The sequence below is a fragment of the Aethalodelphis obliquidens genome, unplaced genomic scaffold (genome assembly GCF_003676395.1).
Source record: "Aethalodelphis obliquidens isolate GAN/ISIS:26980383/991018 unplaced genomic scaffold, ASM367639v1 scaffold2, whole genome shotgun sequence".
Classification (NCBI taxonomy): domain Eukaryota; kingdom Metazoa; phylum Chordata; class Mammalia; order Artiodactyla; family Delphinidae; genus Aethalodelphis; species Aethalodelphis obliquidens.
This window is the reverse complement of record NW_020837946.1, coordinates 9,226,185-9,252,330: the sequence shown is the minus strand read 5'-3', so window position 1 is coordinate 9,252,330 and position 26,146 is coordinate 9,226,185. Positions and strand designations below refer to the sequence as shown.

Below are 26,146 nucleotides of genomic sequence, written 5' to 3'. Positions count from 1 at the left end.
TTATATTTATATTTTTGCTGTTATTCCAATTGGCGTTATAACCCAGGGATACTCAAAGCATAGGAAGAATATGGCTATCTTCCTTATGTAAAGATATGGGACAAAGAAGTCATTAAAATAAACACAGAATGCAGAATATATTTACTTAGCACAGTTAACTCTCCTCTGCCACTTCTGAAAATTTATATCCTCTTCTGATACAGACTCATTCGCCCTCATTACACTCCTTGTCTAGAATGTCCGACTCTTCAGTTCACCCACTTACCTATCCATCTCCACCCCACCCCACCCCCGGAGACTCTGTTAACCCATGTAAAATACCATTGTACCAAGGAAAGAATTCAATAGAGGTTAGTTGCTGTAGCTTTTATTCATGAAGCCTTACTATTATTATGCCATTAATCTCCCATACCACTGGACTGATTTATATCACTACGGACTATACTAAACATACTTACAGCGAAAGTCACATCACAAGGGTAATGAAACGAGGAACTGAATTCAGAATTCTATGTGGGCAAGTATACATGGATGCAGATAACACGACTATTCTGAGAAATATCTTGGTAATATTTTTACCATATTCTCTATTCCAAACAGCTAGTCACCTGATAAGGCATCTGACTTATGTCTCAGAATTCAGCTTAAGAGTTTTCATGGTTAATTTTGTCCCCAAGTTTACCACCCCCTCCTAATGAGACTATAAACTCAAGGTCAAGGACCACATCTGTATATCTTAACCTATAATAATAGGTTTGAAATAATAAGTGTTCAAAACTACTTATAATAATACATACCACTTGCTTATTATTCACATATATTAATTCCATCTCCACTGCTAACTTCAGACTAACTTCACTGAGAACAGAGATGTCTTAAATGGTTGTTTTTCTAGATTTGAGAGTATTGCTTATTCAATTCAAGAAACACCTTTAAAAATCAATGCAGCACTTGCTGAAACCAAGATAATTTCTTCCCTTGTGCCATGGTGCTAATACCAGCCCTTAAAACAGAAATAATTGCAGAATTTTTTAGAATTATAGTTTTACTAAGTCCTTGGCTTCACATACCTTAAAAACATATGGATTAAGCCATTCCTAATTTTAAAACTCTTAATATGGAAACTTCCCAAATCCTTTACTATATAGCATTATATGTTCAAGTAAACTCAGCAAGTATCCTGAAAAAGTTCTAAGTTTCTCTAAATATAGTAAACTCAAGTTAACTGCACAATTATGAATCCTCTTAATTTTAGTAACAAAAACCAAAGCATTAATATGCTGAATATAAGTAAACGCATGAGTGAAGCAGAAGGCCCAGCCCACAGAAGAGGCAGAAAAGCTGCTATTCCAGCAAACATTAAGTTTACCAAAACCTCAGCTGATGCAAAAAATATAAATTGAATATCACCTAAAACAGGTGCTACAATGAAGATCCCAAATGATGGTCTGTTATCTCTTCAGTGATTCCTCTCAGTAGTTTGTGTAATGAGAAAGATACCTGGGAAAAAAATGGCGTGGCCTAATATCCAGGCAGCTGAAAAGTAATACTAGCTGGTTAGAAGAGGCAGAAGCAGATTATCTTACAGTGCCACACCAAAGGCTGAAATTCCCCAAGTCTTACCTCATAGCAGTAACTGGAAGGGCAAAACTTGTCAAAAGGCAGGGTGAAGAGGAGATGAACTCTGCAATTAAAAGTCTAGTTTTCTGACAGAAGTATTTTGAGGCCAAAATGTGAAAATCAATACTAAAATTCCTAATGACAGTTGAGAAATAATTAGCAAACAGGTCTGATCACGAAGTTAAGAACTACGGAATCTTCTCAAAAACGAGCCTAGTGGGCTTCCCTGGTGGCGCAGTGGTTGAGAGTCCGCCTGCCGATGCAGGGGACACGGGTTCGTGCCCCGGTCCGGGAAGATCCCACATGCTGCGGAGTGGCTAGGCCCGTGAGCCATAGCTGCTGAGCCTGCGCGTCCCGCAACGGGAGAGGCCACAACAGTGAGATGCCCGCGTACAGGAAAAAAAAACAAAAACAAAAAACCGAGCCTAATTTTTGCCATCTACTGAGAGAAGGGCCCAAATACTTTTTGATCTGAGATGGAAGGGCAGACATCAGGTCTAATTTCCTCTGGAGACTAACCCACCCGCTTTCCCTAGGTGGGCAGAAGAAATGGAAATACACGCTTGATAAAGGAAAAAACTAGGAAGCTGCATGACTGTCTTGCAGAAAAATAAGCACTACTGCCTGTTGCAGCAGTAAAATACAGAGACTTCACAAATGTTTTTATTCTGAAGTCCACAAAACCCCACAAATTTTGTACTATACAGCCTTAACGTATTATTTTACATCATAAACTTGCACTAACAGCTAGCATCTCTGCTATCCCCACATAAGGAAAAATCAAGTTAATTCAAACTACAGACAGCAGTCTACAAGAACATACTAGAAACAAAAGCTGCTAAAGAAAGCTAAATATTATGGCTATCAGACCCCCAAATAAAATATTCTCTTTGGCTTTATTTTCCCTTCAGCCACATGTAACCTGATTTCCCATGTTTGAAATCCTGTTGTACGTACTTTTTTAAAAGTAAAAGGGGTAACAAATAGTCTACTGTGACATAAACCAGAGTGCGAGGTAAATATTTTATTAAAATATTTAACTTGATTAATATTAATTTGCACCTTTTGAAAAATACGTAAAAACTTAAACCACAATTTGCTTTTGTTTTAAACATTTTTTAGTGCATTAGATACTAAGCAAAAGGTTTTCCTATAAATACGACTTGACAAATAACTGAGTAACTCACAAAAAACATGTATTAATTCTTAAACAGTACTGACTTTTTTAAAATCTCTGAATAAACAATAGTTGAATGAGTTAAGGGAATGATTGCCAGCTTCCACTAAAGGAAGAATTCTGTGACTGAACAGAGGGGCAGTGGGAGTCGACACTTAACCAGCTCCTGCCTACAGAACAAAACTTTTTAAACTATTAAGCAGGGAAACTGAACAAGAAGTAAGTTTGACCTCCACTGCTTTTATTGCCCCAAAACTTACCACAAAGACCCTTATATACAGTCCTAGAAAGGGAAGCAATTTCATAAAAAGATAAATAAGATCTAAAAGCACATTTAGTTTTCTTTTCAGTTCATTTACAAATTAAATATCTTTTCATGTTGTCACTGCCTATTCATGTATCTACCGTAACTTCAACACGTCTATTTAAATCGAATTTCTTAATCTCCCATTTAAGAACCTCAATAATCTCAGCCCAAATTTCCTGTTATTTCATAAATGTGGACCCTCTACTCCAGAGGGCCATTAGACCCTCACCACAACTACTCCTTTAAGCTCCCAGTCCTTTCTACACCTATCCGAACAATCAGGGCCAGCTCAAGCCCCTCCTCTCTCCATAAATTCTTCCTCAATAACTTCAGTCTCTCTCTAAACTTCTGAGTATTCACTGTATAAAACTCAACTTTGTACTTAAAAACAAATATGCACAATGTTATATTCTTTTGACATAATTTGAATTTATCTGCAATATTAGTACATTTTGAAATAAGAGATCTCATTTTATAAGTCTCTTATTTCTCCTCAGCACTCTCCAAAAGGGTAAGCCTTATATGGAACCAGAAATACACATGCATTCGTTACTGATGAAATATGTGTACAATGAAGGCACTTCCAACAATTTATTCAGTACAGCCAAAAAAGCATGCCCTAATTCATCTGTTTCTTAAATTAGACTCTCATATCAGGTTTTCTAAATGCAGAAAACTTGCATTTAGAATATTTACAGAATACTTCTCTATGCTAATTATACATAGTTATCAAGTCAGTTTAAGAATAAAAGTGATTATCAACTAAATGAAACATAATGAAACTCAAAGGACAAAAACTAAGTCATTTTTTATTCTTCCCAGCACAGTCCTGTGGTGCACAGTAAGCACTCGATAAAAACTTGTAATGATATAAACAAACTTTCATCTACTAATGAACATAATCCCCAAATGCTAAACCTGGAGTAACCAAGTCACTCAAACAGTCCAGTGCCTTAACAATCCCTTAAGTACCTGATTTTAATGAGCCTAATTCTGAAAATTTTATATTCTAGGATCCTACACTCAGCTACCAAGCCCTGAAAAACTAAAATAAGCCAGTTGAGGGAATTCCCTGGCAGTCCAGTGGTTAGGACTGTGCACTTTCACTGCTGAGGGCCCGGGGTTCGATCCCTGGTTGGGGAACTAAGATCCTGCAAGCTGCCAAAAAATAAAATAAAATAAAATAAGCAAGTTCACAGTAAACTGTGTCAATACTTTACTATTATTTCACAATATAGTTTCTCAATGTGTCACCAAAATGAACTCTACCACTGCCACCTACCATGTACAATACATTATGTTGGAGCCTTGTGCCAGCCTCTGTGAGGAGAGAAGAATGGGACCTCTACCCCCAAGCAGCCAAAGATATCATAAGAAAGATGTAAACAACTAATAAGACAGACTGTGAAAGCCATAACTGAAACAAATAAAATGTTGCAGAAGGGAGAAGGGGAGAAGAGAGTGAAGACTGAAAATCTTACAGGAGCTACTGAAAGAAAGTTAAGGGTGTTTGGGATTGACATACATACACTAATATGTATAAAATGGATAACTAATAAGAACCTGCTGTATAAATAAATAAGTAAAATTAAATTTAAAAAAAAAAGAAAGTTAAGGGTGTACATGTAGCTACAAAAGGTACAAGATGGGGGAGGGGTGACAACCCAGGTAGACAGACAATCAAAGTCAAGGCAAGAATGAAGTTCCTGGGTGTGTTCAGAGAGGAACAAACAGCCCAATCTGACTGCATGCAGCCAAGAGTGCAAAACAGGATTACAAAATACTGGGGCCATAGAAGTTACAGAATTTTCACACATTTGCTGTTTACAAGGCAACTACAAGCACTTGGGTTTTACAAATTTTTTTTAAAAAGGGGGCTGGGGGAGGCCCTCCATATGATCTCCATGAACCTGCTCTCTAAGGACACAAAGCAGCTTAAATTACAACTCAACAGTGAATTACAAATAGGCTATCTGTACAAACTCACTTTGGGTTTCCAGGGCATCACACGTTTACCAGTACGAGGACTTCAAAATGAGTTAATGTGACCTTAAGACGGCACAAGGTACATCTATTTATTCAGAACGCTGCCCATGGGTGGAATGAGTAGGAGTTGTGAAGTCAGGGTGGAACTCACTGGTTTTGACAGCCAACAAGTTGATTAAGATACACATTGAAATGCTGTAACTTGAAGTCTTGAAGGCTTGTTGATAGACACTTCAGCTTATAAATAGCATTCAAGAATCCATGTAGGGGTAATAACATATTTATAGAAATAAATACACCCTTTCTAAAAAGAAACAGAGTAAGCTAAAATGATGTATAAAACTCAATTTTGGGACTTCCCTGGTGGCGCAGTGGTTGGGAGTCCTCCTGCCAGTGTGGGGGATGCGGGTTTGGGCCCTGGTTGGGGAGGAGCCCACGTGTCACAGAACAGCTGGGCCCGTGCGCCACAGCTGCTGGGCCTGTGCTCCTAGAGCCCGTGCTCCACAAGAGCAGCCACTGCAATGAGGAGTGGCCCCCGCTCTTCGCGGCTGTAGGGGGCCCGCGTGCAGCGTCAGGGACCCAACGCAGCCAAAAGTAAATAAATAAATCTATTAAAACAAAAAACAAAAACAAAAAATACCCCTCAATTTTATATTTAACACGCACACTGTCTCAAAACATACTTAGCGCTTCATGAAGCATTTAAGAGATCAGCTAGTACATGCAAATAATGGACAACTGAAGAATATGAAATGGCTTGCCCTAATTATTTTAATATATATGATTCAAAGTAACTTGCAGTCTCTAAAATATATACCAACAGATTAAGAATAAAACTCCCAAAATCTTGTTAGCATTAATAGTGATCCAAAATGTTTATCAAATCAAATAGGACATTACATTAAACCATTACAAAATATTTTCACTTTCAGAATCATCTTATTCACACAAGACTTATTCCTTTAATAAACATTTAAAGAATCTTTATTAAGGGCCAGGCACTGTGCTAGATTCTAGGAATAAAAGAGGAATGACTAACTTCAAGGAATTCATAATCAACTAAGGAATACTATTCTATGCTCAAAATAGTTTCAAGTAGAATACCTACATACATAATATTGATAAAAGTATGTTCTAGGTAGAACAGTGTTAACAAATGAGGAAATGGTCAATGCAGCAATGAACAGTGGAGGAAGGGCTCTGTGTTCCAATCCATCTCTGTAGCCTAATCTCCTGAAGAGTGTTGAGCATTTATATGACAATTAACTCTAGGGTCAGTGGCCATAACCACATATTTCAGGTTAGGCACCTGAAGCTCACAAAGGTTAAATTACTTGCCCAAGGTCACAGACATAGAAAAGGCATTGCCAGAACTGGAACCCAAGTCTTTTACCTTCACATCAGATATTCACTTGAACGGTGCTGTTCATTAATGAAAAAACAGAGTAACAGGCAGCTTTTTTACTCTAGGCCCCTAGAATGACTTTTTATATCAAGCATAACTGCAAAACTGACTATTAACAGCTCCTGCACACTCAAGACAAAACCGGTAAGTCTGAAAAATCGCCAAGATTTTTCTTCTGGCTAATCTAGTTTAATGAAACTACTGAAGAATCAAAACCAAAATCTCTAAGTCCTCAGAGAAAAACTATCGAGCACACTTATCAGTCTACGAAACAACTTCTTTTGCCTATACCCTGAAACTATCAATAAACTGGGATAAAGAACTGCATTTTTAAAAATCCAGGACATCAGCCAAGTTAAATTTTACTTAAATAAAAGTCAAAAGACTGGTTCGGCATCAGTATGCTTATCTATTTACCATAAATAACAGCAAGCACACACTGTGTACAGAGTAACCTAGCAGACCAGGTCGAGACTGTAAAGAACAATTTGCTAGAGGTTTATGTCTTTAAGAAATTTGTAGCATAGCTGTCTGAACTATACCCAGGCACTAAAAGAAAATACACAAATGTAAAGCTAACACTACATGTTAAGAACTACAAGCACCAAAATTATATAACAACCTACAAATTATATGTCTTATATAATATCCACCAAATTCTTACTCTTCCACCCTACCCAGGCACTCTGATGGCACAGTAGTGAGGAAGATGTCAGAGACTGTGAGCCCTACACCAAACAGCATCCTGAGAAATCTGTTGGGGCCAAGAACCTTTCCAAGCAGGAAGACTGGCTGCATAGCCAGCAAGGCCAGGGTAACATTACTGGTTTGGAGTGGGGAGGAAAATGGGTGTTATTTTCAATCAGGTTTATGAGTATACCTTCAGGCATAACACAATGACATTTAGATAATCCTTGCCCTCAGGAAGCATATAATTCAGTCAGGGGAACAAAAGCAATGCATGTCCACAAACCTAGCACTATAATCACAAAATGAAGCACATATAGATAACAAAGAAATAAAAGGAAAAGATCATGGGGTAGAAACTTTTGAGGAAGTGCTTGTGAGTTGCAGTGAACCTAAAATGATTCAAATGTGGGAAAAGTGCATGTCAGGCTGGCAGTAGCAAGAACCTGAATGAAGACGAAAAGCAACAAGCAGGTTGCTTTTTCAATCTGAGTCCATCAAATTACCTCAGGAAAAAGGCAAAAATAAAGTGGCAATTGGTATCACATTTGCTCACAAAGAACCCCACCCATCCACTTAAAAGAATTAAAAACAAAAAACTCCCCAGATTCCGTAAAGAAAACAGATCAAGATTCAGAAATGTTTTTCCTTAATTGTAGTCTCTGATATTAGAAAGTCAATTTCATAAGAGCCACAAATCAGAATAGGTATAAATTTTGTCCATAATAAAAACACAAAGAAATCTGTCTGAAGTTTCTCTCAACAGAATTAACAATGTTTGGGGAACAAGCATACTGATGCAAAAAAAAAAATTACTGTAACATAAAAATTGGGCCCAAGTTCCACTACCAATCTAGCAGAAACTTCAAATTATGAAGTGCTATAAACTTCGTATCTCCAACCTACCTTACGTAGACACCGCCCACCACCACCACTGAGGAAAGTTATCTTTTTGTAATTACCTCAAAATAGATAATGTAATTTTCTAAAGCTAATGACAATTGTCTTTAACTTACTTAGCAGTTTGTAGTTTTTCACAGCCCTTATGTCCACTGGATCTCACAACCAGCTGGTAGGCAAGATAGGGACTACCCACCCCCATTTTACAGATTAAAATAAATGGAGGCCAGATAGGGTCAGAGAATAGCTCAAGGTCACACAGCTACTAACTGGCAGTGTTATGAATTCCCAGGCCAGCATGTGTCTTCTTTGCTAGGATGATGTCCTTAAAATAGGATCATACAACCTTAACCAGATAACAAATGCAGTAAGCTTGAAAGTTAGAATGGAAAAGTAAACATTCCTTCAAATTTACTTTGCTAGGTGAAAGCACTGATTTTACCCTGGCCTAGCATCCCATTCATCTTAAAAATATTTGTTTAGCACCTTCAGGAACTCTAGCTGCCAAAAGTGTTCTAAAACTTTTAGAAAGTAAATGAAAAATAAAACAAAAAGCCTGTTCATGGACACAAATTAAATAGGAAACGTCAGCTGAACAGACTTAAAAACCACTCAAACTCCTGAAAAAACTGGGAAGCGAATGGAAACAATGATAATCTTCATTACAGTTCTTCGATTCTTATGGATATTGGCACATTCACAGAAAGGCAGATGTGGACAAAGTCCACAACCCCCAGCCATGTTAATGTGCTCTATTAAGCTTAAAATAAATGAAATAAAAGCTCCCCAATTTCACAAAGATGACATAAAAGCTGGGGCTGAATGTGGAGCAGGGAGTTTCTAAAACAATTGGAAATTGTGTCTCCTCTAAAATTCACACTTAACACTGATCTCTTCGCATGCTCTAAATATGAAAATAAGCCTCAATAAAACCCTCTGCCATTTATCGTCTCTAAACCTCTGATAATATCACTCCTCAGCTCTAACTGCTCCCCGCCCCACCCCACCCCCCGCCCCGGGTAAATGCGACACACACAGGCCTCATACATAGGCCTCTTGCCTTTTTCTCTAACAACTAGGACCTTTGTTCCGAACGTCGGTTTTTTACCCCACTCAATAGCTCTTTCAACTTTCTACCCCGTATTTTTTTGTTTTGTTTTGCTTTTGGAGAGGAGATTCTGAGCCTCAACTTTCCGGGTCTTTAACAAATGAACTGCCAAAAATAGCTAAAGAGACTGGAGAGGAACAGAAAGTTCAACACACCACGGAAGGGCCTACAAACCAGAGGAAAGCCCCGGGATCGGGTGAGCTGGCAGTCCAGGCAAGATCGGGGAAGGCCGACGAGGAAGGGAGGCAGCAGAGTAGCAGTGAGACGTCCACTCAGAACAGATCCACGGCGCTATTAAACGTCCTCCCGCCCCACACAGCCCCACGTTCCCACACTGACACTCTCTCTCCCCCAGTGACCTAACGAAGCAACTGAACCATAACCACCGCCAGGCAGGGAGCTTAAGCTACACCTCCTCCAAAGTAAAACGGCATTATCAAAAACAAACCAATCTGTCTTAAGGGTTTAGGAGCAGCCCCTTCCGTTCCTTCCTCGCCACACGGGGTAACCAGTTGCCTCCGTCCCCCAGCAGTTGTTCAAATGTCTAAGATACCCCCAGCCCCCCCGCGCCCCACGATGTGCATGTGTTTTTAAATCTTTGGTTTTTTTCCTCCAGCAAATGAAACATTTCTCTTATTCTGAGAAAAGGAGCAACACGAAGAAAGAACAGGATTGGGAATTTTACCACCTTCGTTATCTGAACTCCCCTCTAACTTGTTTCAGAACTAGAAACCCACTCACTATGCAGGAGGATGGAGGAGAGAGGGAGGGTGAACCAAATGGACAAACGTTATAATAGGTTTTATGTAATCCACATATAAATAAATTAATCGCCTGACTCGCTTTGAATGCTAATACGACTGGAGCGACAACTGGTCCACCTCCCTCCCACAGGTCCTGACCCCCTCCCCCCAATTTCCACGCTGATCTATTTGGAAGGATGCTCTGCTCCTCTCGGCCAAGTTTCTCGGCCTCTTTCACGCCCCCCTGCATCCTCTCTCGGCGTCATCCTCCCTCAGCCTCAACTTCCCACGGCTGAAGCAACTGTTCAGCGCAGACCCCGTCTCCGGCCTCGCCCGCCCTCAACCGTCCCCCTCGGCAGGAAACCCCTTACTGCGGTCTAAAGTCACTCCGGCCTCTCCCTCCTCTGACCCTCGCTTCCCACAACTGTTGTCACACGAGCGGCTCCCTAGTTTCCATTTCCGGGCCGTCCCTGGCCCAGGAGCCTCCCCTCTCCCGGTTTCCGGGCCCCCCATCCCATTTCCGGGGAACCCTTGCCGTATTCACACCCCCCACCTGCACTTCCGGCCCCCCACTTTCTCTCTTCCTAGACGCCCTCCCAGCTCCAAAGCCCACTTCCGGCCCCCCCGACCCCCGCTGGGCTCCCCCAGACCCGCACGCCTTACCCCGGTTCCGTGTAGGGCCCTCCTCATGGCGGGGGGCCGGAGGGGGCACCCAGCGACCCCCCCGCTCCCGCCCGGTCCCGGTCCCTCCAGCCGCGGTCTCCCTCGAGCGCCTAGCCCGTAAACCCCCAGCCCGGTCCTTCCACGGCCCAGCCGCCGCTGCCGCCGCCGCCGGGAACAGGCCGAGCAGGGGCCGAATCGCGGCGATGACACAACCGAGCTTCCTGGGACTTTCTGTTCCAGCTCCCCCCCCCACTACCCCCCCAACCCCTCAGCACAACCCCCTCCCCCAGGCCTGGCCCCGCCGCTCGGCACTGCGCCCCAATTACCTAGTTGGGCCCCAAAGTCTCCGGTCCGGACTCGGTGGCGCGGCAGTAACTTCCACTCGCTCCCCCCACCCCCCCCAGCGGCGGCGGCGGCGGCGGCTCCTCGGGTCCCTTCAATTATCAGCTGAGCCGCAGCACCGCGGCCGGCGTGCGCCTCCGTCCGCACCGCCTCCCTCCCCGCCCGTTCCAACACCCTCCGGGAACTACTTTTCCCTTCGAATCAGCCGGACAGGCTCGGCCGCGGGACAGGCCCCGCTGCCTACTCGCAGCCCATCACATCGCCCCTCCCTCCCCCAACGCCCGGCTCGACTTCCCCAGCGGCCTGCGATCTCCTCCCGATCCCTTCGAGGGACCAGGAAGGGGAATGTGGTGCTTCGCTTGGTATCCCTCCGCCGGGGTCACCCCCTCCCCTCGGTGGTAGCAGGAACTAATTCCCCTTCGGGTCACCCGGGACCTCAAGGTGGAAATTTCACGGCTCAGAGTTCCCTCTAACCCCTGGAAGAGGGAACAATCACCCCAAGTTAGAAACACCCCGCCAAGTCAAAAGTAGGGTTCGATTTAAACCAGGGCTCTTGCCCCATGACCCCAATCAGGCCCCGCCCCTTCCTGGTTGTCTTAGCGACGGTGGTGGCGTCCCAAGATGGCGTCGTGGCTGCCGGAGACTCTGTTCGAAATTGTAGGACAAGGCCCGGCGCCGAGTAAAGACTATTACCAGTTATTGGTCACCCGGTCCCAGGCAAGTGCGAACCGCGGTTACCCTCTTTAGTAACTCTCTTCCCGCCCCGGTGGAGCCCGGAACGCGAGCCGCGCTAGGCCGAGAGCGGCTGTGGCCAGCCGGAAGCGCCGGGTCCCTGCTTCGAGCCGGGAGATTTCCCTCGTCACCTCGGCCTCCTCTGTGGGCCCGGCGGCCCGCGTGTCCCTTCCCAACCCCAGCCCGGCTCGTACCCGGAGAGCCTTCTTGGCCTCCTCACAACGCCGCCCGCTCCCTTCTGTCACCCCGGGTTCCTACCCGCAGAGTTCCCTCCGCGCGGAAAGAAAAACAGGCGTCCCTGGCTTGCGTGCAGCCTCACCTCAGCGTGGGAAGGAGGGAAAGAAAGACTCAGCCAAGTGTCCCAAGGAGGAGCCGGCAGGGGAGGAGAGAAAAGGAAGATCTCTTTTCCAGGGGAGGGTTTAATTATGGGGGATTTTTCACGTCTTATTGTGGTCTTTACGTGTACCAAGGCCACATCAAAACTTCCTTATTTCTAGTAGGGATTGATCGTTGAGAGCTTACTCCTTACCTTTTCGGAGCCCCTTCTATCCCACTGAAAGTGTGCGGGGGGTGGTACAAAAATGTTTCAGCTGCTCTGCGCGTCAGCCCCACCCATTATGACATCTGCTTCACAACAATAAGACCGAGGATTATGTTATCGCTCAAGTAACTATCGGCCTATTTTTATGACTACTTTAGCTGTTTAAGGTGGGCTTTGTGGATGATTTATTGTGCCCATGAAATGATCGAGTTAAATGGGTCCTCCACTCGGAACTCGTTTCTAATTCCTCGCTGAGCTTACACCTGTCACCGAGATATTCGTGCACCTTGCACTTTCAAAAATGGTATTCCTAAAAAATTTAGAACTTGGTATATATTTGTTTTGGTGTACGTATTGAATATTTCATCAGTTTGTTCCATGAGCCCTTCAATAAAATAGACAATGATTTTTAGAGCTTCAAAAGCATCTTTTAAAATAGAAATAATGTATATTTATTTCTAGATCTAAGATTTATAAATATTACAAGCGTAATATCAATTGATAGCGTATCGAACTTAAATTTTTAATTGAACACTTAAAGAAAATTTTTACATATTTAATTGGAATTTCTTTAATTTCTTAAAGACAGAAATGTACTCTTCTTGTACATTTATTTTAGGGTTGACTGTTTTCCATTTGCTATATAAGATGTATGATCCTAACAATTCTTCACATCTAGCATGAGTGATTGAAAACAATATTTTATGTATTCTGACTTCATTTTCTATTTTATCTACCTCAAGTAAGTTAGAATGTTCTAATTTTTACTTTACAGCCTTTTCCATAGCTTGTCTTTAAAAATTGTTTTGAGTGTTTCTTATTCTTGCAACTCTGGTATTATAAGTGTATTATACTGTAATGTTGTAAGCCTCAGCAAGCTAAATTACTTGTTTACCTTTCTGTTTTAGAAAATTAACCATAGCAGTCCTCCTGTTATTAGTTTTCCCCAAGAATGGTCCTGTTGTTGATGTTCTTCAGACTTTGCTCCCTAGTCTAACTTGGGCGCATGCCTTCCTTCAGCTACTGTTTCATGACATTTTTCTTGCCCCTCCCCCAGAAGTATTCTTAATTTTTTTTCTTTATTCTGTTTTTTTTTTTTTTAACACGTCAGAAACTCTCATCTATTTCAGGCCCTGTTTTTTTTCTGTCCCATTGCTTATATGTAAAATCCTTTGCAAGTTCTGATCTTTTTTCTTCTTTTAAGCAGACTGAGTATATTCACTACAGTTCTACCAGTGAGAGTTAATCTCAAATCTGATTAATTCACTCTCTTTTTAAAGTAAAATTTGTTGTAAAAAAAAAAATAGTAAATCTAAAAAATAGTCTTTTCAGTCAACCATCTTGAGAATATGCTAGTTTCTAACCACAAGATAAGTTTTCTAAGTCTCAGCACAGGAAACCAAACATCCAGTGAGAGACAATCTGACATAAATAAGTACTAAAAGACTAGAATTACAATGTGTTTTATAAGATGAACTTTTTGCTGGAGTGTCTTTCTAAAATTGATTCTTGTACATATTTTCTCTTTCTTTCTGCCTTTATTCCCCAAAATGTTGTATATTATCCAAAATATGCTCCAGATTAAATGGATGCTTCTTTCACTGTGATTCCCTTTTTTATTCTTTTTCATTGCTTTTATTTTTATTCGCTTTAAATCCAAATAACTGCACATTTGACAATGATTTAAAGGCAGATATATCTCTCATTAGCATCATACCACTATTGCCATAGTTCAAAATATATAAACATTGTACATTAGTATTTCCTTTGCCTTCTTGCTTATACAGTGACATTAAAATCATACTTTTATGCTTACAGAGACATTTCCAGTTAATAACTTGATGCCATGATTTTTTTTTATTTCAGAAAAGGGACTTAGAGAATATAGCTTGAGGTCAATATAGCTTAATTCTCAAATCTGATCTTTATAATGATGATCCAGAGGCTTAGAAAAATCAGTGCCCTGCTTTCTAAATCAAAGATTTACCCAATTATTCTTTACTCTAGTTCTATATATATAATATATATTATATTGGTTTCTAATTCTTTGAAAACTAGTAGATTCATAGTGAGTTAGGGCTAGAAAGAATCTTGAATATTACTTAGGCCAGGGATATTTCACACTTAGCTTCTAAGAAAGTCTTAAGTTGTGTTTCTGAATGAAGATCCTTTCCTTGATTTTATTTTATTTTTTTAATATAAATTTATTTATTTTTGGCTGCATTGGGTCTTTGTTGCTGCACACAGGCTTTCTCTGGTTGTGGAGAGCGGGGTCTACTCTTCGTTGTGGTGCATGGGCCTCTCATTGCAGTGGCTTCTCTTGTTGCGGAGCATGGGCTCCAGGACACGTGGGCTTCAGTAGTTGCGGCACACGGGCTCAGTAGTTGTGGCTTGTGGGCTCTAGAAGGCAGGCTCAGTAGTTGTGGTGCACAGGCTTAGTTGCTCCGCGACATGCAGGATCCTCCCAGACCAGGGCTTGAACCCGTGTCTCCTGCATTGGCAGGCGGATTCTTAACCACTGCACCACCAGGGAAGCCCCCCTTTCCTTAATTTTAATCAACAACTTGTCATTTACTGTGGGGATGCAAAATATAAGAAGATTCCTGCCTTTGAAGAATTTATCATTCCTTCAACAAATATTGAGCATCTTTTATATGCCAGGTACTGTTCTAGATTCAGGAAATCATCAGTGAACCATACAAAGTCCCTCCTCTCATGAAGCGTATAGTCTAGTGAGAAGAATATAGTTAGTGACTTGATTTATATAAACACTCTAATGGTTTAACTTTTGTTTTAAGTCCAAAGGAGGTTCTTGAGCAATTGCCAAGTTAATGAATAGCGCAAACATTTTAAAATCTATGAGTCCAGAGGAAGCAAAAATCACTTTAGACCATGAGGTCCAGGAGGGTACTGTTACAAGTATTTTACTCTTGGAATTCTGTCTTATTTGTCCTCTTGAAATAGAAGTGTTGCTTAAGGTGGTCAGAACTGGTGACTTAGGTTTAATGTGACAAATATTGGGAAACTGCTAGAAACAGTAACTATATGCTAAGTAGATGAGAGTTGGCAGATATGGCCTTTTGCTCCTAATAACACAGGTGGTTGCCCCAAGAGCACCAATATGTTATAGTCGCTCCAGCAGATGAAAGAAAGAAGGATGAAGAATTACAAAATAGATTAGTCTTATTTTATCTATCTTATTAAATCTTACTCAAAACTCCAAAAGGATACCTGAAGCTAATGTCATCTGAAAAAAAAAAAAATCCGAAAGCTCACTCCCCAAAAGTGGCAAATATCTTTCACATGCTTTAGAGCTGTAGCACTGACAAACTGAGAACACCTGAGGTCCCATGCCAGCCTGTGACAGGAAGCTGTCATTTCAGTGACTTCACAACAAAGAATTGTGCTGGTGCCACTTCAATCCACAGAAAGATTTAAAGATTTAAATTAAAAGATTGAAAGATTTAAGTTTAAAGATTTAAATCTTTCAATTTGAAAGATTTAAAATTTAGCACAGTCTAATAGAAATGTCAATCCATGCACCCTTTGGCCCAGCAAATCCATATCTAGGATTTTATATCCAAAAATGCTTTCACATGTGAGCAAGAATGTACACCAAAGTAAAATAATTGTAAATCTTTCCACAAAATATGACTCAGTCTTTTGAAAAAGATGTGATGGATCTTTTATTTGTTCAATAGACCAAATAAAATCTTAAGCAAGGAAAGCAAGTTGCTGAGTTCAGTAAACATAGTATGATCCCATTTAAAAAAGAACATTAACAACAGTTTTTTATTTTGTTTTAAATAAATGTTGGATAAGCTAGAGTGATTCACTCTTATGGATGGAGTTATAGATTGCTTTCACTTTCTGCATCACATATTTCTGAAAGATCTGAATTTTTCTACAGTAATATTTTTATAATCAGAGAAAAGCAATAAAGGTTTAAAATGAAAACATAAATGGATAACTTACTTTGAGAAGTTGCCCTGCTCTGTGTGTCATCTTCCTCCTGTTTCACCGGCACCACCTTTGAGCCACTTCCCACACTAAATGATGGACAGCATCAATAACGGTGTCATCAAAGATCCTGCTGTGTTTTTCTTTGCGGGGGTGAGCCTAATTCCACAAATTTAGAGGAGGTGCAAGTTGGGTTAATGGTTGCTTGTAAAATTTTAAGGAGATTTTAGTGTCTAGAAACTCCCTGGCCTTACGTTTATTTTTGCTTTCGTTTTTGTTTTCAATGTAAGTAGTAATTACTTTTGAGAAACTAGGGAACTGCCCTCCCTTGCCTTGTTGGGTGTGTGATTGTACTAATGAGCTAAAAAAGAGAGATGTGGAGGGCATTCCCTGATGGTCCATGGTTAGGACTGGCTTTCACTGCTGTGGTCTGGGTTCCATCCCTGGTCGGGGAACTAAGATCATGCAAGCCGTGAAGCCAAAAAAAAAGGAGAAAGAGAGAGAGTTGTGGAGAATGAAGTCAGGCAAAGATGGTCTACTGAATAGATTTATTTGCCCTCCAGTAAAGCTTAAAGAACAAAAATTCTCAAATAAATTGAAATCATGTCTAATAGACGCCAGATTGCACATTTTGGGAGCTGGATGGGGTGCAATTTGATATTACAGTGGTATTTTCCCAGGGGTCCCAGGAACCCCTAAATCATGCTCTGCCCTAGCCCTGCCCCCCCCCCCACGTAAGGTCCCCAAGAGTCATATGAGTGGAGAAGATAAAGCAAGGAGAGTAAACAGGTTTGCCTCTGCTTACTCTTTCCTTGTCCTTAATGGAACTTTCCCACTGACGGCACTTCACAGCCATGATGCCCGTTCTGCCCGGTGGCCACCAGCCACAACCAAAACGTTTCTACACAGAAGGAACTACTGCTGCTCTTCTTAAAGTACAAAGGTCAGTGGGATGCTTGCATTTGCTTACTTTCCTCTTCCCCATTGCTTAAGGCCAGACTTACCCTTCTGTTCTTCAGCTGTCTCTCAGAGGCTCTCATGTTCCTCTGCCCCTAAAGGTAAGCTTTTCCCTTCTTTGCTGCACTTCAGAACTTTCAGCCCAGCCCTGCAGGGCCTCCTCTGGGAGCATTTGGCTTTTTCTTCCGGCTCCTGCTGACAGCAGCACCTGCAGTGAACGTACCCTTCCCTGCATGGCACGGTCAGCCAGGTGCTCGTGCCTTCTCCCACACTATTCCTCTCCTGTTCCTCGTATCTGAGACTCCGGAAAAATGATTCGCAGCTTGTGACACTCCAGGATGTACCCCATTAAAGTTGTGAAATCATGTTTACTCAGAAATTTAAGTTCCTTTTAAGTTTTTAAGGTGACCTGTGGCATTTTTCAGGGGAGAGGGAGAAAATAATACCAACGAGGTGATTCAAGTTTTAAAAATAACAATATTCAGTCCTTTATCGTAACCCAGTGATCAAATGGCTCCTAAATCCTCATTTCAAAGTTACATAAGAGGACTTCCCTGGTGGCGCAGTGGTTGAGCCTGCCTGCTGATGCAGGGGACACGGGTTTGAGCCCTGGTCTGGGAAGATCCCACATGCCGCAGAGCAACTAAGCCCGTGTGCCACAACTACTGAGCCTCCACTCCAGAGCCCGTGAGCCACAACTACTGAGCCCACATGCCACAACTGCTGAAGCCTGCGTGCCTAGAGCCCGTGCTCTGCAACAAGAAAAGCCACCGCAATGAGAAGCCCACGCACTGCAACGAAGAGTAGACCTCGCTCGCTGCAACTAGAGAAAGCCCGCGCGCAGCAATGAAGACCCAACGCGGCCAAAAATAAATAAATAAATAGATTTATATTAAAAAAAAAATTACATGAGGACTTGATAGAGCTCCAGGATCATCTCCCAGGTAAATCGTTTATTCAGCATCTCTGAGTGCCTACACAATCTGGGCAGTTAATTTGGTCTCACCCTCCATTGACACAGATTTGCCTCCTAATTATATGGGGCAGTAGAGCACTTAATTGGGAGTCACTGAGTCATGGATCCTTTTATTCCTCCTACTAGTCTGTAAGCTCTTGACCTGAGGCAAAACACTTAATTTGTCTGGGCCCCGGTTGCCTCATCAGCATAATAAGGTTACTAGTCTAAGAGATCACTAAGGTTTATTCCATCTCTGAAATGCTATTTCACATGAAAGTAGTGTTTGACCCTAGAAAAAGCACTGAATTTTTTTTTTTGAAAAACTGAGGGTACATCGCAGATCCTGTACTAGTAGCTATATGACTTGGTGTAAGTTTCACCTGCCTGCGGTTCCATTTCTTCATCTGTAAAATGGACAGTTCAACCCTTGGCTACTTCACAGATAATGGTGAGAACCAAAAAATATAAAAAGCACTCCAGGCCACTGTTTCTCCAAGAGAGGTCATGATCAAATAAGATTGGAAAGTCCTGGGTGCAACACAATTCTATTTGCTTTTCTTCTCCGAAATTTCTCAGAGGCTTTAAAATCCTGCTGTGCAACAGGAATCTCTGAGAGGAAACAGCAGCCCGAGCTTTTCATACGGGCATGTGACTACCAAACTCCTTTTCCTCTGAGCATCTCAGGATCTGAGGTTCTGTGGATGCCCTTTGGAAAACACCCAGCAGTGTGCCTGGCACAAAGCAGCAAATACTGAAGAAATCTTTAAGTATTTATATTGCCTTGTCTTCTTCCAATACCAAATCAGTCAAACTTCACTTTTCCGTGAAAATCATTGTTCTAACTCGTTAGTCATCTCACGACTTGTGTTATTTCATTTATTATTACCATCAGCTTATGTTTCCACAGAAATACCTATTGATGTCTTGATTGGGATTGTAATGATCCATTTGTGGTGAATTGACATCTTTACAATGCCAAGTTTTCAATCCACAAATATAGTATATCCTTCCTTTTAGAATTTCTTAGATATGCTTTAATTTTGCTTAAAGATTTCTTATAGGGCTTCCCTGGTGGTGCAGTGGTTGGGAGTCTGCCTGCCGGGGCAGGGGACACGGGTTCGTGCCCCGGTCCGGGAGGATCCCACGTACCGTGGAGCGGCTGGGCCCGTGAGCCATGGCCCCTGAGCCTGCGCATCCGGAGCCTGTGCTCCGCGGCGGGGGAGGCCACAGCAGTGAGAGGCCCGCGTACAGCAAAAAAAGAAAAAAAAAAAAAGATTTCTTATAGTGCAGAAATCTTACATATATCTTGTTAGAATTCTAGGTGTTTGACTTTTTTGTTCTATTGTAACTTAAACTCCTTTTACAATTGTATTTTCCTATTGTAGCTACTAAGAAAAACACAATTGATTTTTGCTTCCAGTAAATTGACTTTCATCTAGTGATCTTGCTAAGTCATTTACTGATTCTTCTTTTTTGAATTTTATTTATTTTTTTATACAGCAGGTTCTTCTTAGTTATCTATTTTATACATTATTAGTGTATATATGTCAATCCCAATCTCCCAGTTCATCCCACCACCACCACCCCGGCCACTTTCCCCCCTTGGTGTCCATACGTTTGTTCTCTACATCTGTGTCTCTATTTCTGCCCTGCAAACCAGTTCATCTGTACCATTTTTCTAGGTTGCACATATATGCGTTAATATGCCATATTTGTTTTTCTCTTTCTGACTGACTTCACTCTGTATGACAGTCTCTACATCCATCCACATCTCTACAAATGACCCAATTTTGTTCCTTTTTATGGCTGAGTAATATTCCATTGTATATATGTGCCACATCTTCTCTATCCATTCATCTGTTGATGGGCATTTAGGTTGCTTCCATGTCCTGGCTATTGTAAATAGTGCTGCAGTGAACATTGGGTTGCATGTTTCTTTTTGAATTATGGTTTTCTCTGGGTATATGCCCAGTAGTGGGATTGCTGGATCACATGGTAATTCTATTTTTAGTTTTTTAAGGAACCTCCATACTGTTCTCAATAGTGGCTGTATCAATTTACATTCCCACCAACAGTGTAAGAGGGTTCCCTTTTCTCCACACCCTCTCCAGCATTTGTTGTTGGTAGATTTTCTGATGATGCCCATTCTGACTGGTGTGAGGTGATACCTCATTGTAGTTTTGATTTGCATTTCTCTAATAATTAGTGATGTTGAGCAGCTTTTCATGTGCTTCTTGGCCATCTGTATGTCTTCTTTGGAGAAATGTCTATTTAGGTCTTCTGCCCATTTTTGGATTGGGTTGTTTTTTTTTTAATATTGAACTGTATGAGCTGTTTATATATTTTGGAGATTAATCCTTTGTCTGTTGATTTGTTTGCAAATATTTTCTCACATTCTGAGGGTTGTCTTTTCGTCTTGTTTGTAGTTTCCTTTGCTTTGCAAAAGCTTTTAAGTTTCATTAGGTTCCATTTGTTTATTTTTGTTTTTATTTCCATTACTTTAGGAGGTGGATCAAAAAAGATCTTGCTGTGCTTTATGTCAAAGAGTGTTCCTCCTATGTTTTCCTCTAAGACTTTTATAGTGTCTGTTCTTACATTTAGGTCTCTAATCCATTTTGAGTTTATTTTTGTGTATGGTGTTAGGCCGTGTTCTAATTTCATTCTTTTACATGTAGCTGTCCAGTTTTCCCAGCACCACTTATTGAAAACACTGTCTTTTCTCCATTGTATATCCTTGCCTCCTTTGTCATAGATTAGTTGATCATAAGTGCATGGGTTTATCTCTGGGCTTTCTATCCTGTTCCATTGATCTATATTTCTCTTTTTGTGCCAGTACCATATTGTCTTGATTACTGTAGCTTTGTAGTGTAGTCTGAAGTCAGGGAGCCTGATTCCTCCAGCTCCATTTTTTTTCCCTCAAGACTTGGCTATTCAGGGTCTTTTGTGTCTCCATACAAATTTTAAGATTTTTTGTTCTAGTTCTATAAAAATTGCCATTGGTAATTTGATAGGGATTGCATTGAATCTATAGATTGCTTTGGGTAGTACAGTCATTTTCACAATATTGATTCTTCCAATCCAAGAACATGGTTTATCTCTCCATCTGTTGGTATCATCTTTAGTTTCTTTCATCAGTGTCTTATAGTTTTCTGCATACAGGTCTTTTGTCTCCCTAGTAAGTTTATTCCTAGGTATTTTATTCTTTTTGTTGCAATAGTAAATGGGAGTTTCCTTAATTTCCTTAATTTCTCTTTCAGATTTTTCATCATTAGTGTATAGGAATGCCAGAGATTTCTGTGCATTAATTTTGTATCCTGCATCTTTACCAAATTCATTGATTAGCTCTAGTAGTTTTCTGGTGGCATCTTAAGGATTCTCTATATATAGTATCATGTCATCTGCAAACAGTGACAGTTTTACATCTTCTTTTCCAATTTGTATTTCCTTTTCTTCTCTGATTGCCATGGCTAGAGCTTCCAAAATTATGTTGAATAATAGTGGCGAGAGTGGACATCCTTGTCTTCTTCCCGATCTTAAAGGAAATGCTTTCATTTTTTCACGATTGAGAATGATGTTTGCTGTGGGTTTGTCGTATATGACCTTTATCATGTTGACGTAGTTTCCCTCTATGCCCACTTTCTGGAGAGTTTTTATCATAAATGGGTATTGAATTTTTTCAAAAGCTTTTTCTGCATCTATTGAGATGATCACATGGTTTTTATTCTTCAGTTTGTTCATATGGTGTATCACGTTGATTGATTTGCGTATATTGAAGAATCCTTGCATCCCTGGGATAAATCCCACTTGATCATGGTGTATGATCCTTTTAATGTGTTGTTGGATTCTGTTTGCTAGTATTTTATTGAGGATTTTTGCATCTATATTCATGAGTGATATTGGTCTGCAGTTTTCTTTTTTTTGTAGTATCTTTGTCTGGTTTAGGTATCAGGGTGATGGTGGCCTTGTAGAATGAGTTTGGGAGTGTTCCTTCCTCTGCAATTTTTGGAAGAGTTTGAGAAGGATGGGTATTAGGTCCTCCCTAAATGTTTGATAGAATTCACCTGTGAAGGCATCTGGTCCTGGACTTTTGTTTGTTGGAAGATTTTTAGTCACAGTTTCAATTTCATTACTTGTGATTGGTCTGTTCATATTTTCTATTTCTTCCTGGTTCAGTCTTGGAAGGTTATACCTTTCTAAGAATTTATCCATTTCTTCCAGGATGTCCATTTTATTGGCATAGAGTTGCTTATAATAGTCTCTTAGATTGCTTTGTATTTCTGCGGTGTCTGTTGTAACTTCTCCTTTTTCATTTCTAATTTTATTGAGTCTTCTCCCTGTTTTTCTTGATGAGTCTAGCTAATGGTTTATCAATTTTGTTTATCTTCTCAAAGAACCAGCTTTTAGTTTTAGGGTGATCTTTGCTATTGTTTTCTTTGTTTCTATTTTATTTATTTCTGCTCTGATCTTTATGATTTCTTTCCTTCTGCTAACTTTGGGCTTTGTTTGTTCTTCTTTCTCTATTTCCTCTAGGTGTAAAGTTAGATTGTTTATTTGAGATTTTTTTTTTCTTGTTTCTTGAGGTAGGCTTGTATTGCTATAAACTTCCCTCTTAGAAATGCTTTTGCTGCATCCAATAGGTTTCGGATCATCGTCTTTTCATTGTCATTTGTCTCTAGGTATTTTTTGATTTCCTCTTTGATTTCTTCAGTGATCTCTTGGTTATTTAGTAACGTATTGTTTAGCCTCCATGTGTTTGTGTTTTTTACGTTTCTTTCCCTGTAATTGATTTCTAATCTCATAGCGTTGTGGTCAGAAAAGATGCTTGATATGATTTCAATTTTCTTAAATTTACTGAGGCTTGATTTGTGAGCCAAGATGTGATCTATCCTGGAGAATGTTCTGTGTGCACTTGAGAAGAAAGTGTCATCTGCTCTTTTTGGACGGAATGTCCTATAAATATCAATTAAATCTATCTGGTCTATTGTGTCATTTAAAGTTTTTGTTTCCTTATTAATTTTCTGTCTGAATGGTCTGTCCATTTGTGTAAGTGAGGTGTTAAAGTCCCCCACTATTATTGTGTTACTGTCAATTCCCTCTTTTATAGCTGTTAGCAGTTGCCTTATGTACTGAGGTGCTCCTATGTTGGGTGCATATATATTTATAATTGTTATATCTTCTTCTTGGATTGATCCCTTGATCATTATGCAGTGTCCTTCCTTGTCCCTTGTAACATTCTTTATTTTAAAGTCCATTTTATCTCATATGAGTATTGCTACTCCAGCTTTCTTTTGATTTCCATTTGCATGGAATATCTTTTTCCATCCCCTCACTTTCAGTCTGTATGTGTCCCTAGGTCTGAAGTGTGTCTCCTGTAGACAGCATATAGATGGGTCTTGTGTTTGTATCCATCCAGGGAGCCTGTGTCTTTTGGTTGGAGCATTCAATCCATTCATGTTTAAGGTAATTATCGATATGTATGTTCCTATTACCATTTTCTTAATTGTTAAGGGTTTGTTTTTGTAGGTCCTTTTCTTCTCTTGTGTTTCCCACTTAGAGAAGTTCCTTTAGCATTTGTTGTAGAGCTGGTTTGGCGGTGCTGAATTCTCTTAGCTTTTGCTTGTCTGTAAACCTTTTGATTTCTCCATCGAATCTAAATGAGATCCTTGCCAGGTAGAGTAATCTTGGTTGTAGGTTCTTCCCTTTCATCACTTTAAGTATATCATGCCACTCCCTTCTGGCTTGTAGAGTTTCTGCTGAGAAATCAGCTGTTAACCATATGGAAGTTCCCTTGTATGTTATTTGTCATTTTTCCCCTGTTTCTTTCAAGAATTTTTCTTTGTCTTTAATTTTTGTCCATTTGATTGCTATGTGTCTCGGCATGTTTCTCCTTAGGTTTATCCTGCCTGGGACTCTCTGCACTTCCTGGACTTGGGTGGCTATTTCCTTTCCCATGTCAGGGAAGTTTTCGACTATAATCTCTTCACATATTTTCTCGGGTCCTTTCTCTCTCTCTTCTCCTTCTGGGACCCCTATAATGCAAATTTTGTTGCATTTAATGTTGTCCCAGAGGTCTCTTAGGCTGTCTTCATTTCTTTTCATTCTTTTTTCTTTATTATGTTCCGTGGCAGTGAATTCCACCATTCTATCTTCCAGGTCACTTATCTGTTCTTCTGCCTCAGTTATTCTGCTATTGATTCCTTCTAGTGTATTTTTCATTTCAGTTATTGTGTTGTTCATTTCTGTTTGTTTGTTCTTTAATTCTTCTAGGTAATTGTTCTTTAATTCTTCTAGGTGATTGTTCTTTAATTCTTCTAGATCTTTGTTAAACATTTCTTGCATCTTTTCGATCTTTGCCTCCATTCTTTTTCCGAGGTCCTGGATCATCTTCACTATCATTATTCTGAATTCTTTTTCTGGAAAGTTTCCTATCTCCACTTCATTAAGTTGTTTTTCTGGGGTTTTATCTTGTTCCTTCATCTGGTACATAGCCCTCTGCCTTTTCATCTTGTCTATCTTTCTGTGAATGTGTTTTTTTTTCCACAGACTGCAGGACTGTATTTCTTCTTGCTTCTGTTGTCTGCCCTCTCATTCACTTACTAATTCTGATAATTTGTAATTCTTTTATTTTTTTCTTCCAGCTTTACTGAGATATATTTGACATACAACACTGTATAAATTTAAGGTGTACAACCTAATGATTTGACTGACATACATTAGAAAATGATTACCACAATACGTTTAGTGACTATCCATCTTCTCACATCAATATAAAATAAAGGAAAAATAAAAAAGATTTCTTAGTGACTAGAACTCTTAGGGTTTACTCTTTTAACAACTTTCATATATAACACACAGCAGTGTTAATAGATTAGTCATGTTGTACATTATATCCCTAGTACGTATTTATCTCATCACTGGAGGTTTGTTCTTTTTGACCGTGCTCATCCAATTCCCCCTTCCCTCCATCCCCACCTCTGGTAACCACAAATCCAATCTCTTTTTCTATAAGTTTGTTGTTGAAGTATAATTGACCTACAATACTGTGTTAGTTCCTGGTGCACAAAATAGTGATTCCATATTCCTATACTTTGCAAAATGATCACCATGATAAGTCTAGTTACCGTCTCTCACCATACAAAGATAGTACATTATTATTGACTGTATTACCCACTCTGTACATTTCATGCCTGTGACTCGTTTATTTTGTAACTGGAAGTTTGTACCTCTCAATTTCTCTCACCTATTCCATTCATACCCCCACCCGCTTCCGCTCTGCCAACTAACTGCTTGTTCTCTATATCTATGACTCTATTTTGTTATACTTGTTCATTTCTTTTTCAGATTCCACATATAAGTGAAATCATATGGTATTTGTCTTTCTCTGACTTTTTTCACTTAGCATAATACTCTCTAGGTCTATTCATGTTGTCATGAATGGCAAATTTCATTCTTTTATGGCTGAGTAATCCATTATACATATAGACCACATCTTCTTTATCCATTCATCTGATGATGGACACTGTGGTTGCTTCCACATCTTGGCTATTGTGAATAATGCTGCAATGAACATAGGGGTGCATATATCTTTTCAAATTAGTGTTATTGTTTTCTTTGGAAAAATACCTAGAAGTGGAATTTCTGGATCATATGGTAGTTCTATTTTTAGTTTTTTGAGGAACCTCCATCTGTTTTCCATAGTGGCTTCAGCAATTTACATTCCCACCAACAGTGCACGAGGGGTCCCTTTTCTCCATATCCTCACCAACACTTGTTATTTGTTGTCTTTTTGATAATAGCCATTATGACAAATGTGAAGTGATATCCCATTGTGGGTTTTGTTTGTTTGTTTGTTTGTTTTGCGGTACGCGGGCCTCTCACTGTTGTGGCCTCTCCCGTTGCAGACCACAGGCTCCGGACACGCAGACTCAGCGGCCATGGCTCACGGCCCCAGCCGCTCCGCGGCATGTGGGATCCTCCTGGACCGGGGCAGGAAACTGTGTCCCCTGCATTGGCAGGCGGACTCTCAACCACTGCACCACCAGGGAAGCCCCCCATTGTGG

At 40.4% G+C, this 26,146-nt stretch overlaps 2 protein-coding genes across 30 annotated transcripts in view; one reads left to right on the top strand and one right to left on the bottom strand.

Annotated features, from left to right (window-relative positions):
- TRIP12 (thyroid hormone receptor interactor 12) overlaps window positions 1-11,989 on the bottom strand; it is a 150,596-nt gene extending 138,607 nt beyond the window's left edge. For 9 of the 28 annotated variants that reach the window (XM_027119076.1, XM_027119175.1, XM_027119092.1 and 6 more), the window contains exon 1: window positions 10,923-11,142. The gene's annotated coding sequence lies outside the window, so the exon portion shown is untranslated. Of the gene's footprint in view, window positions 1-10,304; window positions 10,418-10,596; window positions 10,720-10,922; window positions 11,144-11,928 lie in introns of those variants that run through there. The other 19 variants (XM_027119200.1, XM_027119117.1, XM_027119207.1 and 16 more) reach the window with 7 other exon arrangements.
- FBXO36 (F-box protein 36) overlaps window positions 11,229-26,146 on the top strand; it is a 101,702-nt gene continuing 86,784 nt past the window's right edge. The window contains exon 1 of one of the 2 annotated variants that reach the window (XM_027119320.1): window positions 11,229-11,655. In XM_027119320.1, the coding sequence (XP_026975121.1) occupies window positions 11,560-11,655 (96 nt within the window). In that variant the 5' untranslated portion in view covers window positions 11,229-11,559. Of the gene's footprint in view, window positions 11,656-16,328; window positions 17,115-26,146 lie in introns of those variants that run through there. The other variant, XR_003435427.1, reaches the window with a different exon arrangement.